This window comes from Sinohyriopsis cumingii, unplaced genomic scaffold (genome assembly GCF_028554795.1).
Source record: "Sinohyriopsis cumingii isolate HCF-2022 unplaced genomic scaffold, ASM2855479v2 utg000160l, whole genome shotgun sequence".
Taxonomy (NCBI): domain Eukaryota; kingdom Metazoa; phylum Mollusca; class Bivalvia; order Unionida; family Unionidae; genus Sinohyriopsis; species Sinohyriopsis cumingii.
In genome coordinates, this window is record NW_028315873.1 from 1,255,314 (window position 1) to 1,278,044 (window position 22,731).

Below are 22,731 nucleotides of genomic sequence, written 5' to 3' on the forward strand. Positions count from 1 at the left end.
TTATGATCGCTGCAACATTAGCGCCGATTATTTATATTTCCCGTTCATGCACGTCTACACTCCCTTTGTTCGCTGCAACATCATCTTTGATTGTTTTTATTTCCTGTCCATACGCAGTGATATCATTTATAATTGTTGTAATCTCATCCAGCTTGACATTTTTTTTACCAAAGAATTTATCAAAGTTGTTATCGATCCTGTTAACATTTTTTCGTAACGTGTAAAATTGACCCGACAGCACTGTAAACTCCGAAATAGTAGTTTTTATCCCCGCAAGATTCGGTTCGGTTACCGTCGGGGTCCCAAAAAAACTAGCGGTAGTGAGTTGTATATCGGTGATAGATTTTTTCACCTGCGCGTCAAGTTCGGTCACCGATCTATCCAACCTTGTCAAACCGTCTCGGATTAATGTTATCGTCGATAGATGTTCACCCGGTTTGAGTCGTCCGTCGCCGGTATACAACGCGATAGCGTCCTCGGCGGCATCACGCTGTCGTATTAAAACGTCATTCAGCGACACATTACCGGATTTCAATTTACCCTGGCGGTCTTGAAATACAACTATTTCGCCCGGGTCAACACTTGTTAGATTCAACGTATCAGCGATTTCATCCTCGATTAGTTTTTTTATGTCGGCGGCGGGCGTTTCCGTGGGCTTTTTCAGCGCCGAAACCGGTCGTCCCCAAATATCAATCATCGTTATTGTAAAAAAAACGGCGTTTCTAATTAACCCGCCGGGCCTCTACGACCCCACTAGTGTATTCGTTTACAACCACATGAGGTGGTTTCCGCGATGATGAAATTGCCGCGAGTACGTTCAATACCTCACGGCCACATATCGGTGGGTCACTTAATTGCTGCGTTGGCAGCGTGGAATAAAAAACCGGGGCTGAACACGCCCGGATATACCGCATGAACTCGTTTGGCGGGGCTAACCCGTATGAATCAAAATAGACGATCGCGCGCGGATCAATCGCGTACGCAACCCAATGAGTTCCCGCTCCGGAGGACCCATCGAGGTTAATTATGCCGGTTTCAATATTCCTTGGTGCCGCCGGTAATTGATCCCTCATAAAAACACCTCTAAAGTTTTTTATCGCTAGCGCGTTTGCGGCGTCTATTAAATCAAAATTAGACATAGGAGTCATTAAACGGTTCCCGGTAGTCTTAGACCCTTTCCCGAATACCATGAATACGGGGTTCCCGGTAGTCTTAGACCCTTTCCGGCCACGGATCGTTTTTTTTTATAGCCTTTCCCGGTTGCCTTTTTCAATGCCATCCCCGCCGCGGTACCAACGGCTCCTAACGCCGCCGCCTTCGCCACTGCTGGGGCCGCCGCGGCAATCAACGCTGGAATCGCAGCTAACAGCGGAAATATCCCACCGGTCTTTTCCATGTTTTTAATCGCTGCGGCTGAAAAATCTATTTGAACACCCTTTTTATTCTTCATCGCATCATTGAAATGTTTTATTTGACGCGCCGTCAACGATATCTTATGATTACCACCCGCCATCTGCGACGGCTTCAGCGTTATTGTGGTCCCGCATTGTTTAGCCGACTTTGATCGTAATTTCTTGACTTGACCATCAGTCAACTCTACACTGACGACACTATACGACATTTTATTGTAAACGCGTTTTGTGCTTTCAATTACATGTTTTCCACTGGCGCATCAACGATTCTCATTCGTCCACCAACACCTTCCAACAGCATTGATTTATCGCTGAGAATGACAGCAACCGCTCTATAATTGGCAACACCCGGGGCTATACGAGCTCGGAAGTGTATATCAACGACGGATTGTCTCGTTAAATCAAGATGTTCCAGCGAAAAATAATAAATCGGATACAGTTTTTTAAAATCAAATTGTGATATTTGCAAACCAGTGTCGACGTTTTGATCACGACCCATATATGACAGCAATCGATGGTACACACGTGCGATATGGTTGTCGCCGTAATTAAGCTGTATATCCTCGGATGGTTCCTGTTGTCCGTTTATTCTCAGCGAAACATCCCTGACTCCTAATTGATCAAATATCATATGGCTGCGTTCTTGACTGCCCAATCGTTCCCTATTCTGTAGCGCTATGAATATATGACGCGGGGCTGAAACACCCTGTTTTGATGCCAAGTGCCATGTAAACGTATCGGCGACGTTATCCTCTTTAGCATCAGTTGTTACCGCTAGCCAACTCAACGACGATTTTCCTCCCTGTTCCATAAATGCTAACAATCGTGCTTCCGTGGTAACTGATGGAGTCAACACCGGCATCCACAATGCTATTTTAGTTAAAACGACTTTACCGTCAGCGACACCAGCAGCACGCCATATTGCATTGTTATCATCGCCCCTTCGCGTTAGCGCGATTGTATGCTTAGCCCCATAGATAACTTTTCTGACATTTCTGCAAAACCCAAATATGTGATGGAGTGGAATCGCGCATGAAAACGTTCGGCGTGGTCTTTGCAACATTGTTACTCGTGCTGCGAATCCCATATTGTAATTATCGTTAAGACTTTTCATAATATTGAACTCAGCGCCCGGTCTTGCTCTGCGGTCTGGATTGGCTGCTTCAGCTTGATTAGCAAATGCGGTATCTCTTTCCACCAGCACGTTGACGTACTGAAGATGATCAGCGTTATCGGCGGAGTCCTTTGCGAACATCATAGATGGGCCCGCCGATCTTGTATAATCATCCGAGTATCTCGCTAACCCAATTATCGTCGTTGCAACATCAACCTCGCGTTCTACTGATTCAATTTCTCGCCCGTCAATAAGATATCTGGCGCTCTCAAATAACGCCATGATACCGTTGTTGACAAAGCCAACTCGAACACGATTGTCATCTGCGTATGGTGCATTATCGGCGGCATTTGTCACGAGTTCTCCCTCAATTTCGATAAACGCTTCACATGGCAGAAAGTATCTACTGGTATCTTGGACTTGAAGTTCAATTCGCGATCGTAGGTCGGGTTGTGCTGCATAATAAGAATAATATTGATAATCACGGACAGAATCATCCCTGCGCACTGGGGCATCCATATCAAACGCGGGATCAGCGGTTCGCGCAAACATTTTATTATTTATCATGTTAATGTTTTCAATTGCGATTTTCTTTGAATTCTGTTTAAGACCACTCTCCCGCTATTGTGTTTATGGGCGCGTTGGTGGACGACTGAGACGCCAACGACTCTAGTTTTTCTTCCACGGCGTTATTTATTACTTTACTGACATTTGCAGGCATCACTGTCGTTGATGGCATCACCGGTGGTTTCTGTTTTTTTCTTGAAAATCCCCTGGATTTCACCAACGACATTAGTTTGTCCTTTGCTGCAGAAAGCGCCTTTCCGGCAACATCTCCAATAGCACTAATACCCTTATCACGAATAACATCAATAGCCTTCATTCCTAATTGTTTGGCTAACGGCGCTACTTTTGGAGCCATTCTTGTAAATAAACCCGCAATGGTGCTACCGAGACCATCTCCATAGTACGCGCGGTAAACAGGCAATCGCGAGTTTACCACGTAGACGAGTACTGGTTTATCATGGTTGTAATGTATGATCATCTTATTATTATGTTAATGTTTTCCAATTAGTAATTGTGATCACCAGTGATTGATCAATCGCTGTGATGACCGTGGTCATCAAAACCATCCACGAGTTCGTTTATGAGCATTCGATATATATTAATACCCATTACACCGCCGGCAAATAGCCGCCTGCAAATATCAGCGGCTTCATTAATAATTTCTCTGGAATTATTTCCGGCTCGTTTCCCTCCGATAAGTACTTCTAACCGTGATATATCACTGAGAACATTACCAGGACAAGTAACACTAGCGTTTCCAACTAAGCCGCTGCCTAAATATCCATTTCCAGTTGTGTCCCATTTACCAAGAAATCCAGTTGACTTTTCTTTATCCACTCTACTCAATACCATCTTTTTAAAATCCTCGAAATCATTGCGAATATTTTTTGTGATTTTAAATTTGCCGCGTTTTGCCAGGTATACTTTTTTTATCCAATTCTTGTCATTTTTTATGTACTCTTTATACATTTTGTTTACAGCGTTTTCTCTTAGATCAGGTGAAAAATTCAGCGCGGTGAATCTAGCTAATTCAGTGACATCTAAACTTTTAATTTTATTGTATACATCGTGTGTAAATATACTTTGTGGTGAATACATTTTTTCTATAGTAGCGTCTCCTTCCTCTTCTTTAGTATCACCTTGTCGTCGTAGTTCTTCTAGTACTCGTTCTTTTTGTCGTTGTTGCTGTCCAGTAGTTGTTATATCCACGGGAAGTGTTTCCAGAGACTTTTTTGTTTGTTCGGTCTCTGCTGCTATCTTTTCAAGTACAGGAAGAAGAGGCACTTCTCGTCGCTCGCCCTCCTTAGGAATATCTCCATATATTGCTCGTTCTGTTGCCGCTGTAACATCCTTAGTCGCTTTAGTTACCGGGGCAAATAACTGTTCACTTCCAACAGCAAAATCAGTTTGCATTTGTTGCCGCGTTTGAAGTTTTTCTCTCACTCTGTCTCGTAACGGTATAAACTTTTTAAGCGCTGCTAGCCGCTCTCTGGCTAGCCGAGTAGTAAGTGATTCACCTACCATTATTGTAAATTGATCCACAATTTCTAATAAAATTTTCTAATTTTCCGCCGAGTCTTTCCATGGTGGCAGAAATATATCGAAGCGAAAGTTGTGTCATTGTGTGTATATGGATAGGTAATTAAAAACGTTATAGTACGACTTTATCGAAAAAAAAATAAACCATTACTTTTTCACATCACATGTATATAATGTTACATTGGTATGCCGACTTCGTCACGCGACGTGGGCACAGGTAACTTCAAGCTGAGGCTCCCCACAGGGGTTTCGTCTATAATCCTCCTAATGTTTTTAATCTTACTAGAGATCTCGCGGCGTTTTTCATAAAGCTGCCCGAGTTTTTTTCGTATTGTTTCAACGGCAGTGAATAACCCAATGGATACGCTTACGTCATTGCCATACAGGTTCTCATTAATTGTATGTTGTAATCGTTTTATAAAAGAATACTCGCGGGCTAGCGTAAAACGCCCCCGCTTCGATTGCTCGTTTATAACCTCATAATCGGATAATATTTCCTCGCTGTTGAGCCTATCAGATAATACAATTCCTTGATTTTTTAATTTTGAAATCTCAGTTAATATATTATTGATGTCTTGGGGATCCATATTCTTATAAACATCTTATTTCTAATATAAAAATTCTAATAAAATTATTGGGGGGTCATTTTTGACCCCGTTTCTTGTATGGACAGTACAATGCCGTAAATCTCCACTCGATGTTGCAGAAGTGTTTGTGGCAGATTACAGGCATACATATACTTAATTATGGACAGTACAATGCCGTAAATCTCCACTCGATGTTGCAGAAGTGTTTGTGGCAGATTACAGGCATACATATACTTAATTATGGACAGTACAAACAATGACGGGGGCGTGGTTTGCACTCAACCGAACCAAAACGCAACCCATAAAAATCAATCATGGTTGCGTAGTTGGAAAAAACCAACCGCGCACACTATGAATGATAGTGTGTGGGCTGCGTTTTGGTTCGTTTTGAACTTCAACGAAGGGGGCTTTATCCCCTCCCCCCCAATTATATAGAAAAAAAAACATCTAACCGTTTCCCGCCAGGCAATTGCCCGCTGCGAGGCGCGAACCCGTAAATTGTTGACTCGAGTTTCATAGTCAAACATGTTTGCATCGGACTACGGACGCACCTAACAAATAACGAGTTTTTAAAAAATATAAGCACGTAGTGCGTTCCAGGTGAACGCGCATAGGTAACTCATTTACATTGAAACAGACGACTATTTGCAATCACGTGACAGCATAACTCTATCATGGCGACTTCGTCGTACCCTCACGAGTTATCCCCCTTCAGATATGAAAATCGAATTCTATGTCCGTTTTTACTTGAGAAAGCTGTTTGATATACTCGTTCTGCAACAAATCGTACTGAGGCGCTACAAATGTCAAAATATTTTCCTGCCTCATTCATTGACTGAAATATTTTTTCCTCGTGCGTTGATGTATCAAATGATTTGACGCCCCTTGCTGCTTTTGAGTACTTACCAGTCTGGCCTTTTTTAATATTTTCACTCTAAGAGATAGCTTGCAGATTACACAGTCTGTTATTTTGATAATTAGAATCAATGTGATCAATAACGAGACTATCTTTGATCAATTCGTGGAAACATTCATAGATGATTCTGTGACAGAGATATTTTTTCCCTCCAGCAGTAAACATTAAATACCCGTGATTGTTTTTCCATCCAACCGTTTTTTTTAGTCTGCGGTTTCTAACAATGCCGTCGCAAGATGCCTCGTAATTGACGAGCAGGGGATGCGGCTGAAATTCTTGGTCCATTTATATAATAATACTACTTGTCTAATTTATTATTTGGTTTAATTATAAATCTTTCAACATAGTCTTGGGGGGTTTTGATGACGGAATCAGCGGTGGGGTCAATGACGGCGTTTTTAATTCGTTTGTCATAATAGCGTTTTAGTTCCCTGTATCGCTTTCCGCCACAATTAATACACAACTGCGATTTTCCTCTTACACCAACGTGACAAACCAAGCACGGTAGGGGGCCAAGAGAACCATTACGAACGCTTTGTAAATGATACCCGCAGAATTCACCTCTACATGATTTATTGCACGGGGTTATCGACCCAATCATCAACCATTTGCATTTATTCATTATACTATATTCTTTTATTTAAATACTTGTTTTAATTATATGGATGAGTTCGAGAGATTAGCAGTAATTAAGCCCTGGAAAAATATTAAATTCAATCTTGATAGAGTCCTCAAGGACGCACCAAAAGCGTTAATAAACGATAGAACCCTGTTGAGTAAAATACGCGATTGTATCGATGAATTCAAGCGTGATGGTGCATCTCATAGTTGGTCAACATTTCGAATTGATGGCGTTGTTGATGCTACCATGAACGACAACCGCGCAGCAACGATAATATCACAACTTGACGGTAAAAAGTATTTCTTCAGAGTAAAATTCATTGTCCGGGTGGAATCAGGTGATTGGATCATACGTGATAAATTTGAACCAGTTCTCAGCGACAAGAAAACAGTCATTGTTAGCCGCGACTCCAAGCCGGGGTTGTTAACCGGAATTGACAGACCATACTATGAACGAGCGTATCCTGAAACAGCAGTTGTTTATGGAATATACCCGTTAAATAAGAAACTTGATATCGGAAAACTAGCGCCGATGAAACAGTCAACGGGGATAAATTGTGTAGCAGAACGAGTAATAGAGCATTTTACAAATGCGTGTCGAGGAAACAAATTGACTGATTTACGACGTAGCAAAATCAACCAGTGGGAACTAACCGTAAAAGAGCGTGGAGCAACCATCAGCGACATAGCGAGATTAGAAACGTCGTTGAGATTTCCAATAACCGTTACAACGATAACCGGTGAAGTATTATACGAATCAAAGTACAAATCAAATGGGACCCCAATCAAAATTATTGATCATAACGAACACGCATGGACGCCCGCGATCACAGTGTTTCCACGGGATAGAACGGTAAAGTATATCCCGGGGGAATTTATACAAGATGGTTTTCTCGCGGAGAGGAAACTATTTGATGCTATCGCTTATTTGTGTAAAAACGACCCTGTATCAGTGTGGTTACTTCGCAGCGCTGATACCTTTGATCAGTTTGTAAGACCAAACGGTGAATTATATCGCACTGAAGCATTTCACAACAGGATGAAAAAAACCGCCATGGAATTTGAAGAGCATGATGAACAACTGCTAACAAATTGTTTTACGATTCCATCGGTTGCGGCTCATGTTGCAGCGAGGAAAAATGCGTGGGGTCCAACGCGCAAGGAATTTCTACCGGATGTACAATCCAGTTGTTTGGAATACTATCACGGTGGACTATGGAACACTGAATACAACCGCGACGCTATGATTTCCGTTGATATGGTTGCCTGTTATCCAGCGAGTTTTCTCGGGTATGGATCCGCCGCTGAGTATTTCAAACGATTTGGACACCCCAGACATGAAATGACTCGTGTTGCTATTAATGGACCACTGCCTGATTTTGATTTAACCGGATTCGCTCGCATAGTATCATTTGAGTTCGCGGCAGGACTTCATCGCTGTTGCTATATTTGGATCGGTAGACACATGGCTGAAAAGAAGTGGCTGCCAATAGCGTTGCTACGGTACATGATTGATTGTAGCATGCTTGTATCGTTGATTGTCAGTGACGCGATTATATCATACCGGGCGCAGACTGAAGTCTGGTTACCAGAACCGGAGCGTCTAGATAGCATAATTGACGAATCCAGAAAACACATCGATGCCGACGAGGAATATATCATCGAATGGTCCAGGAGGATATTCAACCAACGAAACCGCGAGGCAAAAGATCTCGGTAGAAGAATAATTGGTAAGTTCACACAAGGTGGAAAAAACCACGACTACAAACGATATTGCTCACGGCTGATTATAGATGACGCAGAATATGATTTCGTAATCAAGGACGCAGTGGCGAAAAATAGATACGTGAACTGCGAAACAGCTTTCTTGTCCAATGGAACAAGGTTGGGTACAGTTGTTACCTACAGCGACGGAGACAGCCCGGCATACCCGCATTTGAGGGCGTCTATGCTGGGTTACGCCGCTATCAATTTATTCTCGATGATAAATAGATTTCCAGACACCGCCGTTAGAGTAGCCGTTGATTCGTTTTATGTTGACGTAGCGTATAAGGAAAACGTAGCCGAGTTTACTAGTCCGGACGAGAGTTGGGGTACATGGAGAATTAAAAATGAAATACGACGCGATTATTCCCCGTCAGCAGATGTCACCGTTGAGAACAACTACTTACGCGGTGATAAATTGTCAGAATGGTCTAATGCACCACCGTGTTCTGATCCAATTTGTAGACACAAGACGGTTTATTTAAACGGCTGTGGCGGGTCAGGAAAGACGACTCGGGCAATTGAATTATTTCGAACGCGGGCAAGTATAATCGTGCTTACACCGACCCATAGACTAGCGCGAGAGATAAAACAACGAAATGTTGACGCCGTTACTTATCACAGCTTTTCTCGATACAGCGGCGGTGAGTGGACTCCTGATCGAATGGGTGAAAAATTTATTCCTGAGGTTATCATCTGGGATGAAATATGTACTGTTTCGTTAGATGTTTTACAAATGTTTCTTGATTGGTTGCTGCTCGCGAATACAGCGGTGATCATGTGTGGCGACCATGGCCAACCACCGCCATTTGTCGGCGAGGGCCCACATGATTGGTTAAAGGGTTTTGTGGACTATTATGAAGAAACCGATACTGATTACCGAGCACTTGATGAACAACTGCGCGAGGTTAAAAAATTAATCAGATTACAGCCGGATAGAATTCAATGTGAAATAATCCGCGAGGTGATTCCGGAAACGCCGTTAAATGAATTCTGGGAAACATGGAGACCAAACGATTTAATTGTAGCGAGTAGAAAGATAGTCAGAGACACACTTCAGCGGAAGTTGTTTACGTTGCATAAGGAAAGGTTTCCAACGCGCCCAGTGCCGTTATGATATAGACCCGCGGACACACGGCGGCAGAACATTGAAGTTGAAATTCCAGGCCGGACAGAAAAACAAATTCTCGTGCTGAATGATATCGTGCTCGTTGATATCAGCGTCGTCGAGGACGCACTACGTGCTGATAAATCCCCGTGGACGCTAGGATACGCAACGACAATACATTCCTCGCAGGGACTGACTATCACGGATACAATTGTTTGGATGGTTGATAATCTCATCGAATGGTCGAATCTAGTCTATCTTGCAGTGTCCAGAGTACGAAGGATAAATCAGCTTCGAAGAATTGTTATTGACGGAGTCAGTGACGGAGTCAGTGACGGAGTCACCATCGATGCAAGCGTCATTGATAGAAAACTCTCGGGTTACCGCCAACAGGATAAAAAAAAACAGCGGCGTTTTGATATTGATGCCGACTTAATAATTGCGTTACGACAACAACAGAATAATCACTGCGCGAGTTGCAATTGTATAATGAGTTGGCGCTATTCGGATAAAGACGCTCGCCAATTTACCGTGGACAGGATCGATAACAGTCTCGGTCATGTCAAAAACAATGTGAGATTGACATGTCTTGAGTGCAATAGACGCAACGGCGCTAGTTAAGACCACGCGGGGGTAATTGAGTATCGTCAGGTATCACTTGTAGTTGCTCGCGTGTAAATCCGCGCTGAGGAGCAGTTGAATCCAGTCTATAGATCGGTGGTCTACCAGTTGATCGTGTTATCGTTGATATGTTATGTGTGGTAACACTCCAGATAGGATCAGTAGCTCTTTTTTTACCGCCTTCAAGCTCTCCTGGTTCATACAGATATCTAACAGTGACATCGCCGAGAATCGGCTTGGAAACGCTATCTATTTTTGATCTTCCGGGTATATACTTTTCTTTAATCGCGTCGCTGGGCTTCATGTTGATTGCTCGGGTAATCTCGTTATTTAACGCGGCAATTACGCCTGGCAACCTTTTGACCCATTCACGAGATCGTTTTTCTTGGATGAATTCCTTCGCGTATTGATATCCAAATAACCGTTCAGCAACAGTCCGATTGAATCGTTCAACAATTGCCTGATCACGATGTAGCGCAGTATGACCTCGTCGTATCGCGACGCTATGATGTTTCAGCGTTGATAGAACAGCGCCGCGAAATTCACTACCGGGATCAACTTGTAATAGATTTGGCCAGCGCAGAGGACCTCTTCGATAAATTCTTTCAAACGCATCGGCTACTTCAGTTGCTGACTTTGTTTTTAACGGCTCCGCTTGTTTGTATCGACTCGCAACATCAACTACGGTTAGCGCGTATTTGTAACCGTTGTCATGCGGCAAAAATAGTATATCAGCCTGATGAACTTCATTAGGTACGCTGACATCAAAGCGCGAGAAGCTGATTTGTTTAGGCGGTGGTAGATAAATTTGCCATATAGCCTGTTTGGATAACCAATTAACCGCAGTGGCCTTTGTTACCTTTGCAGCGCTTGCAAGCTTACCAATTGCGGCCTTCCCCTTCCAGTATCCTCTCGGAGAATAATAGATGGATTCCATGTTGTTATTAATTACCGGCGCCCATCATTAATTTACCTTTCATAGCCGATTTTACCAACCATGAGGCCAATTTTTCTTTGACGGATTTATCAGGAATAGCATTTAACGCGTGAATTAATTTTACGTCCGCGATATGACGCTGTTGCAGATCGCTACTTTTGTAAGCAACATCATGAACATGACACGCCTTATCGATAGCATTTATTGGATACTCACCGGGTTTGGGCTGATTTTGATCATCGAGTCTGATATCTAATCGTGTTCCGGGGCCACAGTAGCTATATCCTGGGAGGTGTTTTTCTCCTGGATACTTTGCCCACGGGGGTCCGGGGAGTTTTGATAACTTGGCTGCAATATCACCTCCTCGCTTTTTTTTAAAACATCCCCGGGTTTAATAGAAATAAATCTAAATTTCTTTGTACCGCATTGTACACACTTACCAGTAAGCGCCGATCTGTTATTTCTTGTTGTAACAGTTGTCATATCATTTGTGCCAGTACGCACTCTACACTTCACACAATATAGATCCATAATTTATGTATAGAGACATGAATATAATTGACTTTTCAGCGACTAAAACAAGAGAACCAGTTAAGCATGTTGCAGCGTTACCAAACTCGATCCGGATGATTATCATCGGACCATCTGGATCCGGCAAGACGCAATTGTTACTTAATTTAATAATGAGATGGATGAAGTGGGATAAGTTGTATTTGGTTGCTCCCAGCGTAGATGATCAACGATGCTACGAGGTGTTGAAAGATTTCAACGAGAATGCATCAGCGATCGCTAAAAAAAATGTCATCGAGTTTATTACAGATATCAATGATGCACCAGGTATCGATGATATTGATGGCGACGTTAACAATCTAGTCGTGTACGATGATGTTATGTTAGACAATCAAAAAAACCCAGCTAGGATATTTTCCAGAGGCAGGCATAAAAACACTGACGTGATATATGTCACTCAACGGTATACTCAGATTCCAAAAGTAATCAGAGACAACTGTAATATTCTTGCTGTATTCAACGGCGTTGATACACACACGCTACGAAATATTTGGCAGACATGGTGCGGCGGTGACATGGACTTTAATGTTTTTCGAAACTTTTTTAGTCATGCTCAGTCGACCCCACATGGATTTGTAACGATAAATTTACATGATCCTCGGACACGATATCGTATCGGACTTGACCAAATATTCGGTTAAATTGTAAGCAGCAGGGGGGCGATGACATCGACGCGGTCGTCGATGTGCTTACCGGACGCTGACGACGCTGGGATCGACGCGCAGAAGGTATTAATTAAACCAAATGACGTCCGGACAATTGTCGATTTGGCCCCTCGACGATGACAACGACGACGACGTCGTTTTTTTTTTTTACCAGGCGCTGACGACACCGGATCCGCTGAGTGCAGAAAGTACTAATTAAGCCAAATGACGTTTGGACAAAATGTCGGATTCGCCCCCCCCCCCCCCGCTGCTGTATCGCCTCCATTAAACACAAATATGATATGACAGTTATCTATAATTAGTTTAGTGTTTTTGTGTAATTCGCTGTGTAACGTATATAACATCAATGTTTGTGTGTCTGCTTGGAGAAAATATCCAAGCTGTATTGCTTGTCGAGCATCACGTTATCGCATGCTGCGAGATTATAAATAAATCCATTCAGATTATTTACAGATGGGACTTCATCAATATCGATCTTAAAATCAATAGTATTATTAGCATCCTTGTGCAACCATTATGCATTTCCATGTAAATCTTTAAGCACATCGTGACATCGTTGATCATCTAGGGATGGTGTCACTAAATAGAACTAATACCATCGTAGACATCTATATCATATGAGGTAATACTTGCGTCTTACCAGGCCCAGATGTGGCTATGATAAGTGATCTGATATAATTTGGTAGCGCTGTATGATGTTTGACTGGCTCTTGCTTTTGTGTCGCTGAAAAAGTAACAATATTTATGTTGTAGATATACAATAATTACTATGGATTTATATTGTGTTGCATAACTACGTAGGTCTGAAGGCCCACTAGTCTTACTGTATTAAGTTACAGTAAGTTTGGAGTCTTGTGTTTTGTGAGATTGGCAGACAAACTTGGCAATGCATATCAGATACAAAGATAAAATGTTAAAGAAGCAACACAGAAACAATGCAGACCATTTTTGGTTCTGCTATTTTTTGCCATATTACAGGACAAATATAATTAGGAGAAACATACATTATATGTGAAATATGTCCATTGGTTTCATTCAGTCATCAATTTCATAAAATGGTAGTGTGATATTTATTGTCGACTGACTGCTTAAATTTGCGTAACTGTATGCCAGATTTGAGAGATGTCACGTTTCTCGCAGCACACGCTACAAATGATCTTGCATAGTTTTCAAAAATCTAAGGGCGGGAAAAAAGGATAAAGCTAGTATATCTGAATTGTACAAGCTCGTCAACTCAAGATTTGTTTTAGCCAACGACATATTGATTTGTAGTATGCAAGGGTGTAAGTTTTTTTTTTTTAAAAGCAAATACAAAACAAACAGAAAAGATCACATAATTCTGGAAACTTATGATCACATTTTTGGATAGGCATTTTCAAACGGAACAAGTACCATTATCATTTTAATCGAACTTATTACGACGTAGAGAGAGATTAAGACTGATAATTTGTGTGTGTGTATGTGTGTGTGTGTGTGTGAAAGAGAGAGAGAGAGAGAGAGAGAGAGAGAGAGAGATACTATCTTATTTCTGCTTTCAAAAATTATCACGACATAATTTTTCGTCCTATTCAGGCCCAATATTCCCATGTTAATGACACATTGTCCCCAACGTGAAGGTCCTTTGTTCCTCATCTTAAATTACATCCGTAGCTAGACAGTCATATTCCATTGCCATTCATTATCCCTATCTTAAATTCCCCTTGCCCCTACACAGTCATAATACATTATATATCCCTATGAGACCAATCTGGTGTCCTGGTGGTTAGAGCACCTTCAGCGGACTCTGACGGTCGTGGGTTCGAACCCAGGCTGTTTCATGCCAAGATCTTCTCAAAACTATACGAGCAGGTGCCTCCCGTTGTCAGTGTGCGTGCGTGTGTGTGTGTGTGTGTGTGTGTGTGTGTGTGTTTGTGTGTGTGTGTGTAGTAGTAGTAGTAGTAGTATTATTAGTTTGCATCACCTCAGCACAAAATAGTCTACATAGTGCAAACTAAAATTTAAGTTTTGAAAATGATAAAATGAGTTGCACAATATTGGAAGACAAATCATTCTAAACAAATGTAAAGTTTAATTACAAAAACAATAATACATAAAATGTAAACATATCAGATGTCTGTACAATATGTATACAATAACGTATTAGGTAACACATGTATATCATTATAACGTGACTAAAATTCCTCGCATCCTTCAGCATGTACTTTAAACGTTTATGGCTGTATCGAGTGGTACGTCCTCGTAAAGTTTCTTCATGCAGTTCACATTAAACTAATTGTGTCCCATAACTGTACTTAACAGTGAAGCTTATGTTAAGTTCACCACTCGATGTGATGGGCTTTTTGGATGCGAGTGATGTTCTCCAATTTCAAGAATTATATTTAAGCAGCGACTAAAGTCGTGCGCCAACCTGGTGGATGGGCTTAGTGATGATTGTATTCCTTACAACTGCATGCTTAGCAATAACTAATTTTGAAATAAACTTTTTTTAAAAGTTCCATAACATAGTATTTTGGTATTTCAGGTCAAGTATTAAGTAAACTGCTTCCCTAAAGACATTATCGTGGTTTTGGTAAGAAATATTGAATATCCAGTCATGCTAAATCCTTAATATTTTCAATATTGTATCAGTTATATTATATTCTATCAGATACGTTAGTGAATTTCATGAAATTAGTACACTTGAAGGAAAATTGTGATATGATATATATTTTTAAAATCTAAAATGTAACACATTATGTACATGCATTTCAATACTCGGACTGTGACTCTCTATTGCAAACATTATTTATTTTCAATAAAACAGTTTTCCGTTGGGCTTCATGATGATAGTTACCGTTTTCTTTTCAATACGCACACGAACTTCTCTCTCTCTGTCTCTCTCTCTCTCTCTCTGTATCATCAGCGGTGTGAAATCATATCATCGGTAGAGTGACAATACCGTAAAGGAGTAAAATTGTCACCTTTCTATCGATCTGATTGTGTCCGCCACCAAAGTCTGGTCACGATGAAGAGTACATGTCCATAAATCATCATCCGATAATAATGTTTTGAAACATAATACGTATATGAGAAAATATAATTTCATAAAAAGTAATGAGAACATTCCCTTCATGATACATCTACCAACTCTTCTAACTCCAGCTATTGCATTATTTACAGGTTAACACAGTGTAAACGTTTAGTCGTACTGGCATATCTCCAGCTGTATTAATGATGTATAAACGAAACTTCTTAATGTAATGTCGTACGAAGGTTACCCCTGTGTGAAACATATGTGTATATGCATACGTGATTGTCCTTTGAATATATATTGTCATAATCCCAGTGACAGTTCACGCATTTTACGGTCATGAGTATTCAGATGACATTACATTGCACGTGCATTTGAGAGATACAGTACCGATTGGTAAAGTTCTGTCGATATCTATATTCAGTTTAAACTTGTGAATATAATGGAATAAAAATTGTTGTCGAGAATATAAAAATCCCACTTGAGTAATTGAACGAATTATTAGATACCGTATTGTCTTGATGTAAACTATTTGTAAATGTTATATCGCAGCAGATTTGTGGTGGGTAGCTTGACAGGTAACAATACAGATTGACATAAGGGCTATGCTCGCAATATATCGGAAGATTGCAATGCTTAATCACTCACTGTTTGATGGCATTTATTATTTTTTACTTAGGAATCTCTAGGATAACGTTAATCAAAATGACTGTAATTATGTGATGCATTCATTAGTTTAAAAATTCATACTTTAATTTTCATTGAGCTCCCATGGTAAGATGGTATTCATTCGTCTTTAATGTTATATAACTCATGTATTATAAAATGTCATTCACTATTATATTGATATGAATGCGTTCTTAGTAAGTTTCATGCCGAGATTGCTTGAATATATGTCTTAAATGATATCGATCTTGTATGCTAAAATAGTGATGTCATAGTGTAACTAGACGTTTCTAGCAGTTGCCACAGACATTCCATGTTTGGTAATGAGGAGATGATGTGTATATCAGTTGATAGGCTGAGAACGGATCGCATTGGCCTTACTCTGATGAATTACGATAAGACGGCATCTGACATAACGGGAATGGAAATAAAGTTCGACGCCAAAAATAAAATAATGACAAATACTTAGGATAAATTTCATTTATTTGAAGATAAAAGTAGCCCCATATGTGTATCACACGGTGGGAAAAGAAGACATACAGTCAAAGTACGGTTGGTGACCCGAAGAGGATGAGCATATAAAGAGAAAACAAGAAAAACACTACGGCGACTCTGACTTGTCATCAATTTTGAATTGGTGAGAACCGGAAGCAACCAGGTTATTCATGCATGCTGAGCTAAAGAGTTTGTTAATTCACTTTAGTATGTGATGAAATTGGTATTTTTTTTTAGAAAAGCAGAATTGCTAATTCAATTTCGTATGATTTTTTTAGTTCTATTTCCAAAAGAAGAATTATCATATATTTGTCATGTTCAATTTTATTTTGTTTATGCAATTTATTAAATTGTTATATTTTGTATACGGGGGCTCGTGCTGTTCTAGAACATATCCGTGTTATTTAATCCATTATTTCATATCTTATTTTATTATTTACTCGATCAGGGTAATACCACCAAGGTTGGTAATCTCCTAGATAATAACAACCAAAGTACCATAAATAGGGAACATATCTCACCGTAATGCGGATATTCTCGCTTAATGATCGTCTCAAACTGCAAACAACAGAGATCCTGGTGTGCCGTAGTATAATGCATATTCAACAATAATTCTTTTTCTCATTACTCCAAATATATGCAGAGACCCATTCCTGCCAACACATTTCCGACGGCAGATCTGAAGCCGTGTCGGTTGCAGTTGTATTCGACTTATAATTGTAGTTGTTGAGAGCAATCAAAACTAATTTGTTGAAGATTTGTTATATTTTTATATTCAGATTAGAACTGAGCATAATAATTCTAGAGGCCAATAGTGTTGTTCGTTCAGAAGACATCCACGAAGGCGACATATTAAATAACAACACATACAAAAACGTCAATGTACGACAAATATATACACAATTCTGGCAAGCAGGACAAGAAGATCGCTTCGTAAGTTAAATACCGTAATCCCACACATCATTTTATCACATGCACACAGAGCATCTTTAAATATGAAGAAACTTTACATAAAACAGTTCCAAAGCGAAGCCCAATTATACTGATTGAAACCGGTAATAATGTAGTTTCAGTGATATAAAGGTAAAACGATATGCTGCAAATTCGTTAGCACGCAATGGGGGTAGAATGGTATTGAACGACCTCCCCATATTCCACATAAGTGATAAGCTTCTTAAGTTGTGACTCATGCAGGATGCAAACATGTATCGTTCAAAACAATTAAGATAGAACAAAGTATTATATATGGTCACCTAAGCTACGAACAGGGCAAGTCAATGCAAAACATAGCAGTTCTGACGATTTACAGATCGCGGTGTATGAAAGGGGGTTTAGAATAGCATATGATCGTTAGATACTTGCATATCATTATCCACTGTGTCTTTGTTTTCAACAGGAATCAACATTATCATACTTCCAAACCTACCTAAGGTTATAAGGGTACAAATGGAGATTGGCAACTAAATATCATTTGTTTCGAATACGATGTAGTTACTATGGAATAATTTGCAAACTTAGTCAATGAATGGATTTGCTTTTTTACGACTTCATGTTGAGAGAGGGAGAGAGAGATACACCGAAGACAGAGAGATTTACAAACTATACGTTTGATTTTCCCGTAATGAACTCAAGGAATTTTCGTTATTGTCCTAAAAAAGCGATTACAATGATTAATGAGAGTTTCATCTCCCATGAGATCTGCCTTTCTTCCGCGAGGGTGTCCAGTTGACAAATCAGTGTACGGAAGCCACCAATCATTGTTCAACGACAAAATATACATACATTTATACCGTACATGGAGCAATGCATACATGTTTTAAACTGCTGGCAAATGCATCAGGTTCGCACATATGATAATATATTTATTAGTAGTGTACTTAAAACAATTCAGATTCAACAGCGTACAAACGATCACAAAATGCAAATATGTTCCTTCAGATGCTTTGAGAGACAACAAAACCAACAACTTAATCTAATAATATGTACATTTTCGTCGTACATGCGTACAACGTTACTTAGGGTCAATAGTTGTTTTATAGGTAACCAACTGAACTAACATGTATCTCGTCGTAGATACGATTGCGGAAAGATTCACTAAAACCACAGAAAGCACGTTTACTTTAACCTAACTAATACTCATTTTCATGTGGATTTATGGCATGTTCCGTTTCTAACTGACACTCTGGTCTATGGAGCTTGTCAATTGTGTGGACGCTATCCATTTGTGTTCTCCAGCCATAGGGGTACGTGTTCAATTTGTATTGTATTTGAAATGTGAAGCCTATTCGTTTTTTTAATGTCGTATCGTGAAAAGATGCTTTTATTACCAGGGAGGTTTGAATCGTTGTGAACTTCTGAATTGCATGTTGCTATTAGTTTCATTTTGTAGCATACATATAAAGATATTAATTCCGGAACAGGTTTTATGACCAGTTTGGTTTTATCGTAGCTGTTATGGGCTGTCTGAAGCTGTCAATAGATGCATAGGGCTGTATATAGCTCTGCACGTATGTCTATCCGTGAGTCTGTGCGAATGGTGGATCCAATAACTGAGGGTGTAGCCATCAAAAGTTGGCCAACCTATAATAGGAAAAGTTTGTGCTGTCGGTGCATATGCGTGCGGGTATCTCAATATATCTGTCTGGCAGTCTGTTTGTCGATATGGAAGATGATGCAAGACCATACGAAGACGAAACCGCTAGCTTGTAAACTTGTGTGCATGGTCTATACATGAAGTGTGTGTACTGTCTACACAAGTGAGGGCCAACCCAATAATTCTGGAGAGCTGTGGGGTTTGGCAGTGAACTAATTTTACAACTTTTATACACACTCACACACTAACACACACACACACACATACACACACACACACATATATATATATATATAGATTAGTTCATTTTATATAAATTATCATGTTTCGTTACATTGTGCTGTGTTGTCATTCGAACCAGGGATCCATTTATGTCTATCCTGTTACACAATGAACTCTTTTCTTTTTCTGACCAACGAAGTTTACAATTCATTTGTGAACTTGAATATGATTTTTACCCACTATTCTTCGTCCTGAAGAATGCTCGGTCTGTATCAGAAAATACGTTTGGATGTCGGATGTAAATTGATGGAAATACGTCCTGTTCGTCGCCGTCACCTCCAACAAAAGAAGCGATTTCTAACTGATTACTGTACCTCGGTTTTTTTCCTGGACTATCTGATGGTGTTATAGGGTTTATCTCCATGTTTAGTACAATATATGAGGAACCCGGAGAAAATCCCGGAAAGAACACTGATCCACTATAATCTACTGGCAAGATTTATCTCCTATCAACATTGGCCGCAGCTGAAAATCGAACCCACACAGACAGAGGTGAAAATGCAGTAATCTTTAACTTTGAGAGATTTCGACCACTATGCCATTCGAGGCCCCTTGACAATCTGCTTCTCAAATCATTTTAGATAATCTAAAAGTTTTGGGAAATGCAGTGAAGTCATTCAAGGAATAAATCTGAATTGTATTGCAATTGAATTGTCTTTATTTGTGAATTACTAGTATCCATTATGTAGCAAATATATTGCAAAGTAGAGATATTTATTGATTACACTTATTCATTATGATAAAACAATTATGCAGACTGAAGTTATAAAAAGTTCAGATTAGTGAAATATAGTTTTTATTATCTTACATTATTCTCATCTTATAACAAATCTACAATAGATGTTCCTCAAGACGATGTGGCCACATCCCTTTGAGAATTATGTATATCTCATACAGATATGAGTAACGGTACAAACAATTTGTTTCATGCTTAAGTAAGACCCGACATCATTTATTTTATTATAGCTTCATTTTTGCTTGTATCCATGTCAGGAACTCTGTGACCTTTGCATAGACTCCGGGCTTATTAGCCAAGGCACATCCATCCCCCCATGATGTGGCTCCTATAACTGTGTATTTACCTGAAAACAATAGTTTCAACTGTAAAATAACAATATAATGTCTGTTTTGAAAACTATAAAGAACTAAATGATATTTTTGAGCTCTCAGGAGATGATGTATGAAGCAGATTACATCGTAATACAATGAGTTATTCAAGGTACGTTGGGAATTGGTCTATTAGATATACTACCTCAGGAATGCAATGAATGTGACATCTCTATATTACATTTTCCTAAGATAATGATCACAAATTTAGAAAATGATTTTCTGTGACATATAGGTGTTCCATTCTTGAACTCGTAAATTAATTGTATAAGCCTGCCATAAAAAGGTGATTGTTATGGGTGTTCTCCATTACATCCACACATGATTAAGAAAGGTAATTCACAATTGCATCATGAGGAGCAAATCATTAGTAGGAACAGACTGAACGGGATCATTGATAAAATGCTTGACTAACTGCGTGCAACTGCATGCATGAGTACGTTTAGTAATTGAATTATCCATGCTAAATATGTCAAGAATTTGCTTATGTCCATAAAAGCATATATATATATATATATATATATATATATATATATATATATATATATATATATATATATATATATATCCTTCAGAACATGCTTCCTCCGCCTCTGGATTTTCTTAATTAATCCTACCCCCCCTCCCTTGTCACCACTTGCCTGTAAGCCATATGATTTTGTTTTCAGTTTAAACTTGTGCTGTACCTCATTGAGAATGTTATGTGCTGTACCTCATTGGGAATGTTATTGTGATGTACCTCACTGAGAATGTTATTGTGGCTACAACACAGTAGAAACCATTGCAATTTAAAGTAATTAATGTTTTAATAACTACTGTTTCTTTTCCTTTAATGCTGGACAGTGTAAACGTCTATAGATTTATGATCATGTTATACGATTATGCTCAAACCTTTTTCGTGTGTATTTGTGTTAGCATGGAATTTTCAAATGTAAGGCTTCTATTATCTAATCAATCCTAAATGAAAATAGAAATATGATACCATTCTGACATCCAATTTGGCCACCATGGCAGTCAACTATACAGACTAATTTCAATGTTACGTAGCAATTTATAGCACTTTGGGTTGTCCTGATTTATCGTAATAAGGTCATCATAATACCAGTCCTTCAACCAATGAAAGCCAAATTTATTCCTTTATTTTTTTTTAAATATTGTTAGAATGATGTTTTCTTTTAACACATACTTCGTATCTGCCTTCACTGACAGTGTATGTCTTATGCTGTACTAGTGATTATTTATAGAAGTGGTATTCTTAAAAATATAGTAATCCTTTCAGTTCGAATAGAAATAAACGCAATTCATTTTGATCACGAGGTAACATTCTGACCAATGGAAATGTTATTTTCCTTTACCAGCTACTGGCATTACAAATGCATAGGGTTGACACCATAAGACAGCATATTCTATTTAATTGGTTTTAAATGAAAATAGTGCCAATCTGATGTGAAACATAACCACAGCAACAGTCATATTGAAATCCTTACATTTGAACTCTTTCGAAATGAAGAGTCAGATTTTTATAGGATTTCAAATGTAGTCTTTGCTAGCTGTCTTGTTGATCCTGGATGAAATATATACAGCTCGTATATCACAGGAGCCATCTCGAAACTTGTGTTATTACACTGACTCGAATATAAAAACCAAGATCCAGACAAAACTTTGCAAGGCAAAATGTGGACTTTAAATCATTGATTATATCTTTTTGTATTTCTCGCTTTTGTTCTGTAAGATTGTCACCGAAGGGTTGCTTCTGTAATTGTTATAGGAAAATCCTAACGGGTAGCAGATCTGCCACTCAAAGAACTGACTACTCTAACTGTAGATGACCCCAATGCAGACTCCCACATGAAAACGGAATATATTAGCAATACATTATTACCGTTTATGTTACACACAAAAGGTCCCCCACTGTCTCCACTACAGCTATCCACACCTCCAGTATACAAGTAACCAGCACAAAACATCCGTGGAGTTATGCGATCTTTGTATACACGCTTACATTCACTATCACTGATGATTGGAACTACGGCAGCTTGTAGTATGTCTGGAAGCGATCCTGGAAAAGTATAAAAGCCTAATAATATATTTTCCTATAAACTGCTCAACTACATGAATGATTAGACATTCAATTACTCAGAGCATAATTATCTTAAG

General features: G+C 39.4%; 1 protein-coding gene across 1 annotated transcript in view; it reads right to left on the reverse strand.

The window, feature by feature from the left end:
- The window catches only part of LOC149774626 (transmembrane protease serine 9-like), a 130,200-nt gene that overhangs the window by 21,448 nt on the left and 86,021 nt on the right, over window positions 1–22,731 (reverse strand). Inside the window, exon 10 of the mRNA XM_089944954.1 lies at window positions 22,457–22,633. Coding sequence (XP_089801080.1) covers window positions 22,457–22,633 — 177 coding nt within the window. The remainder of the gene's footprint in view (window positions 1–22,456; window positions 22,634–22,731) is intronic.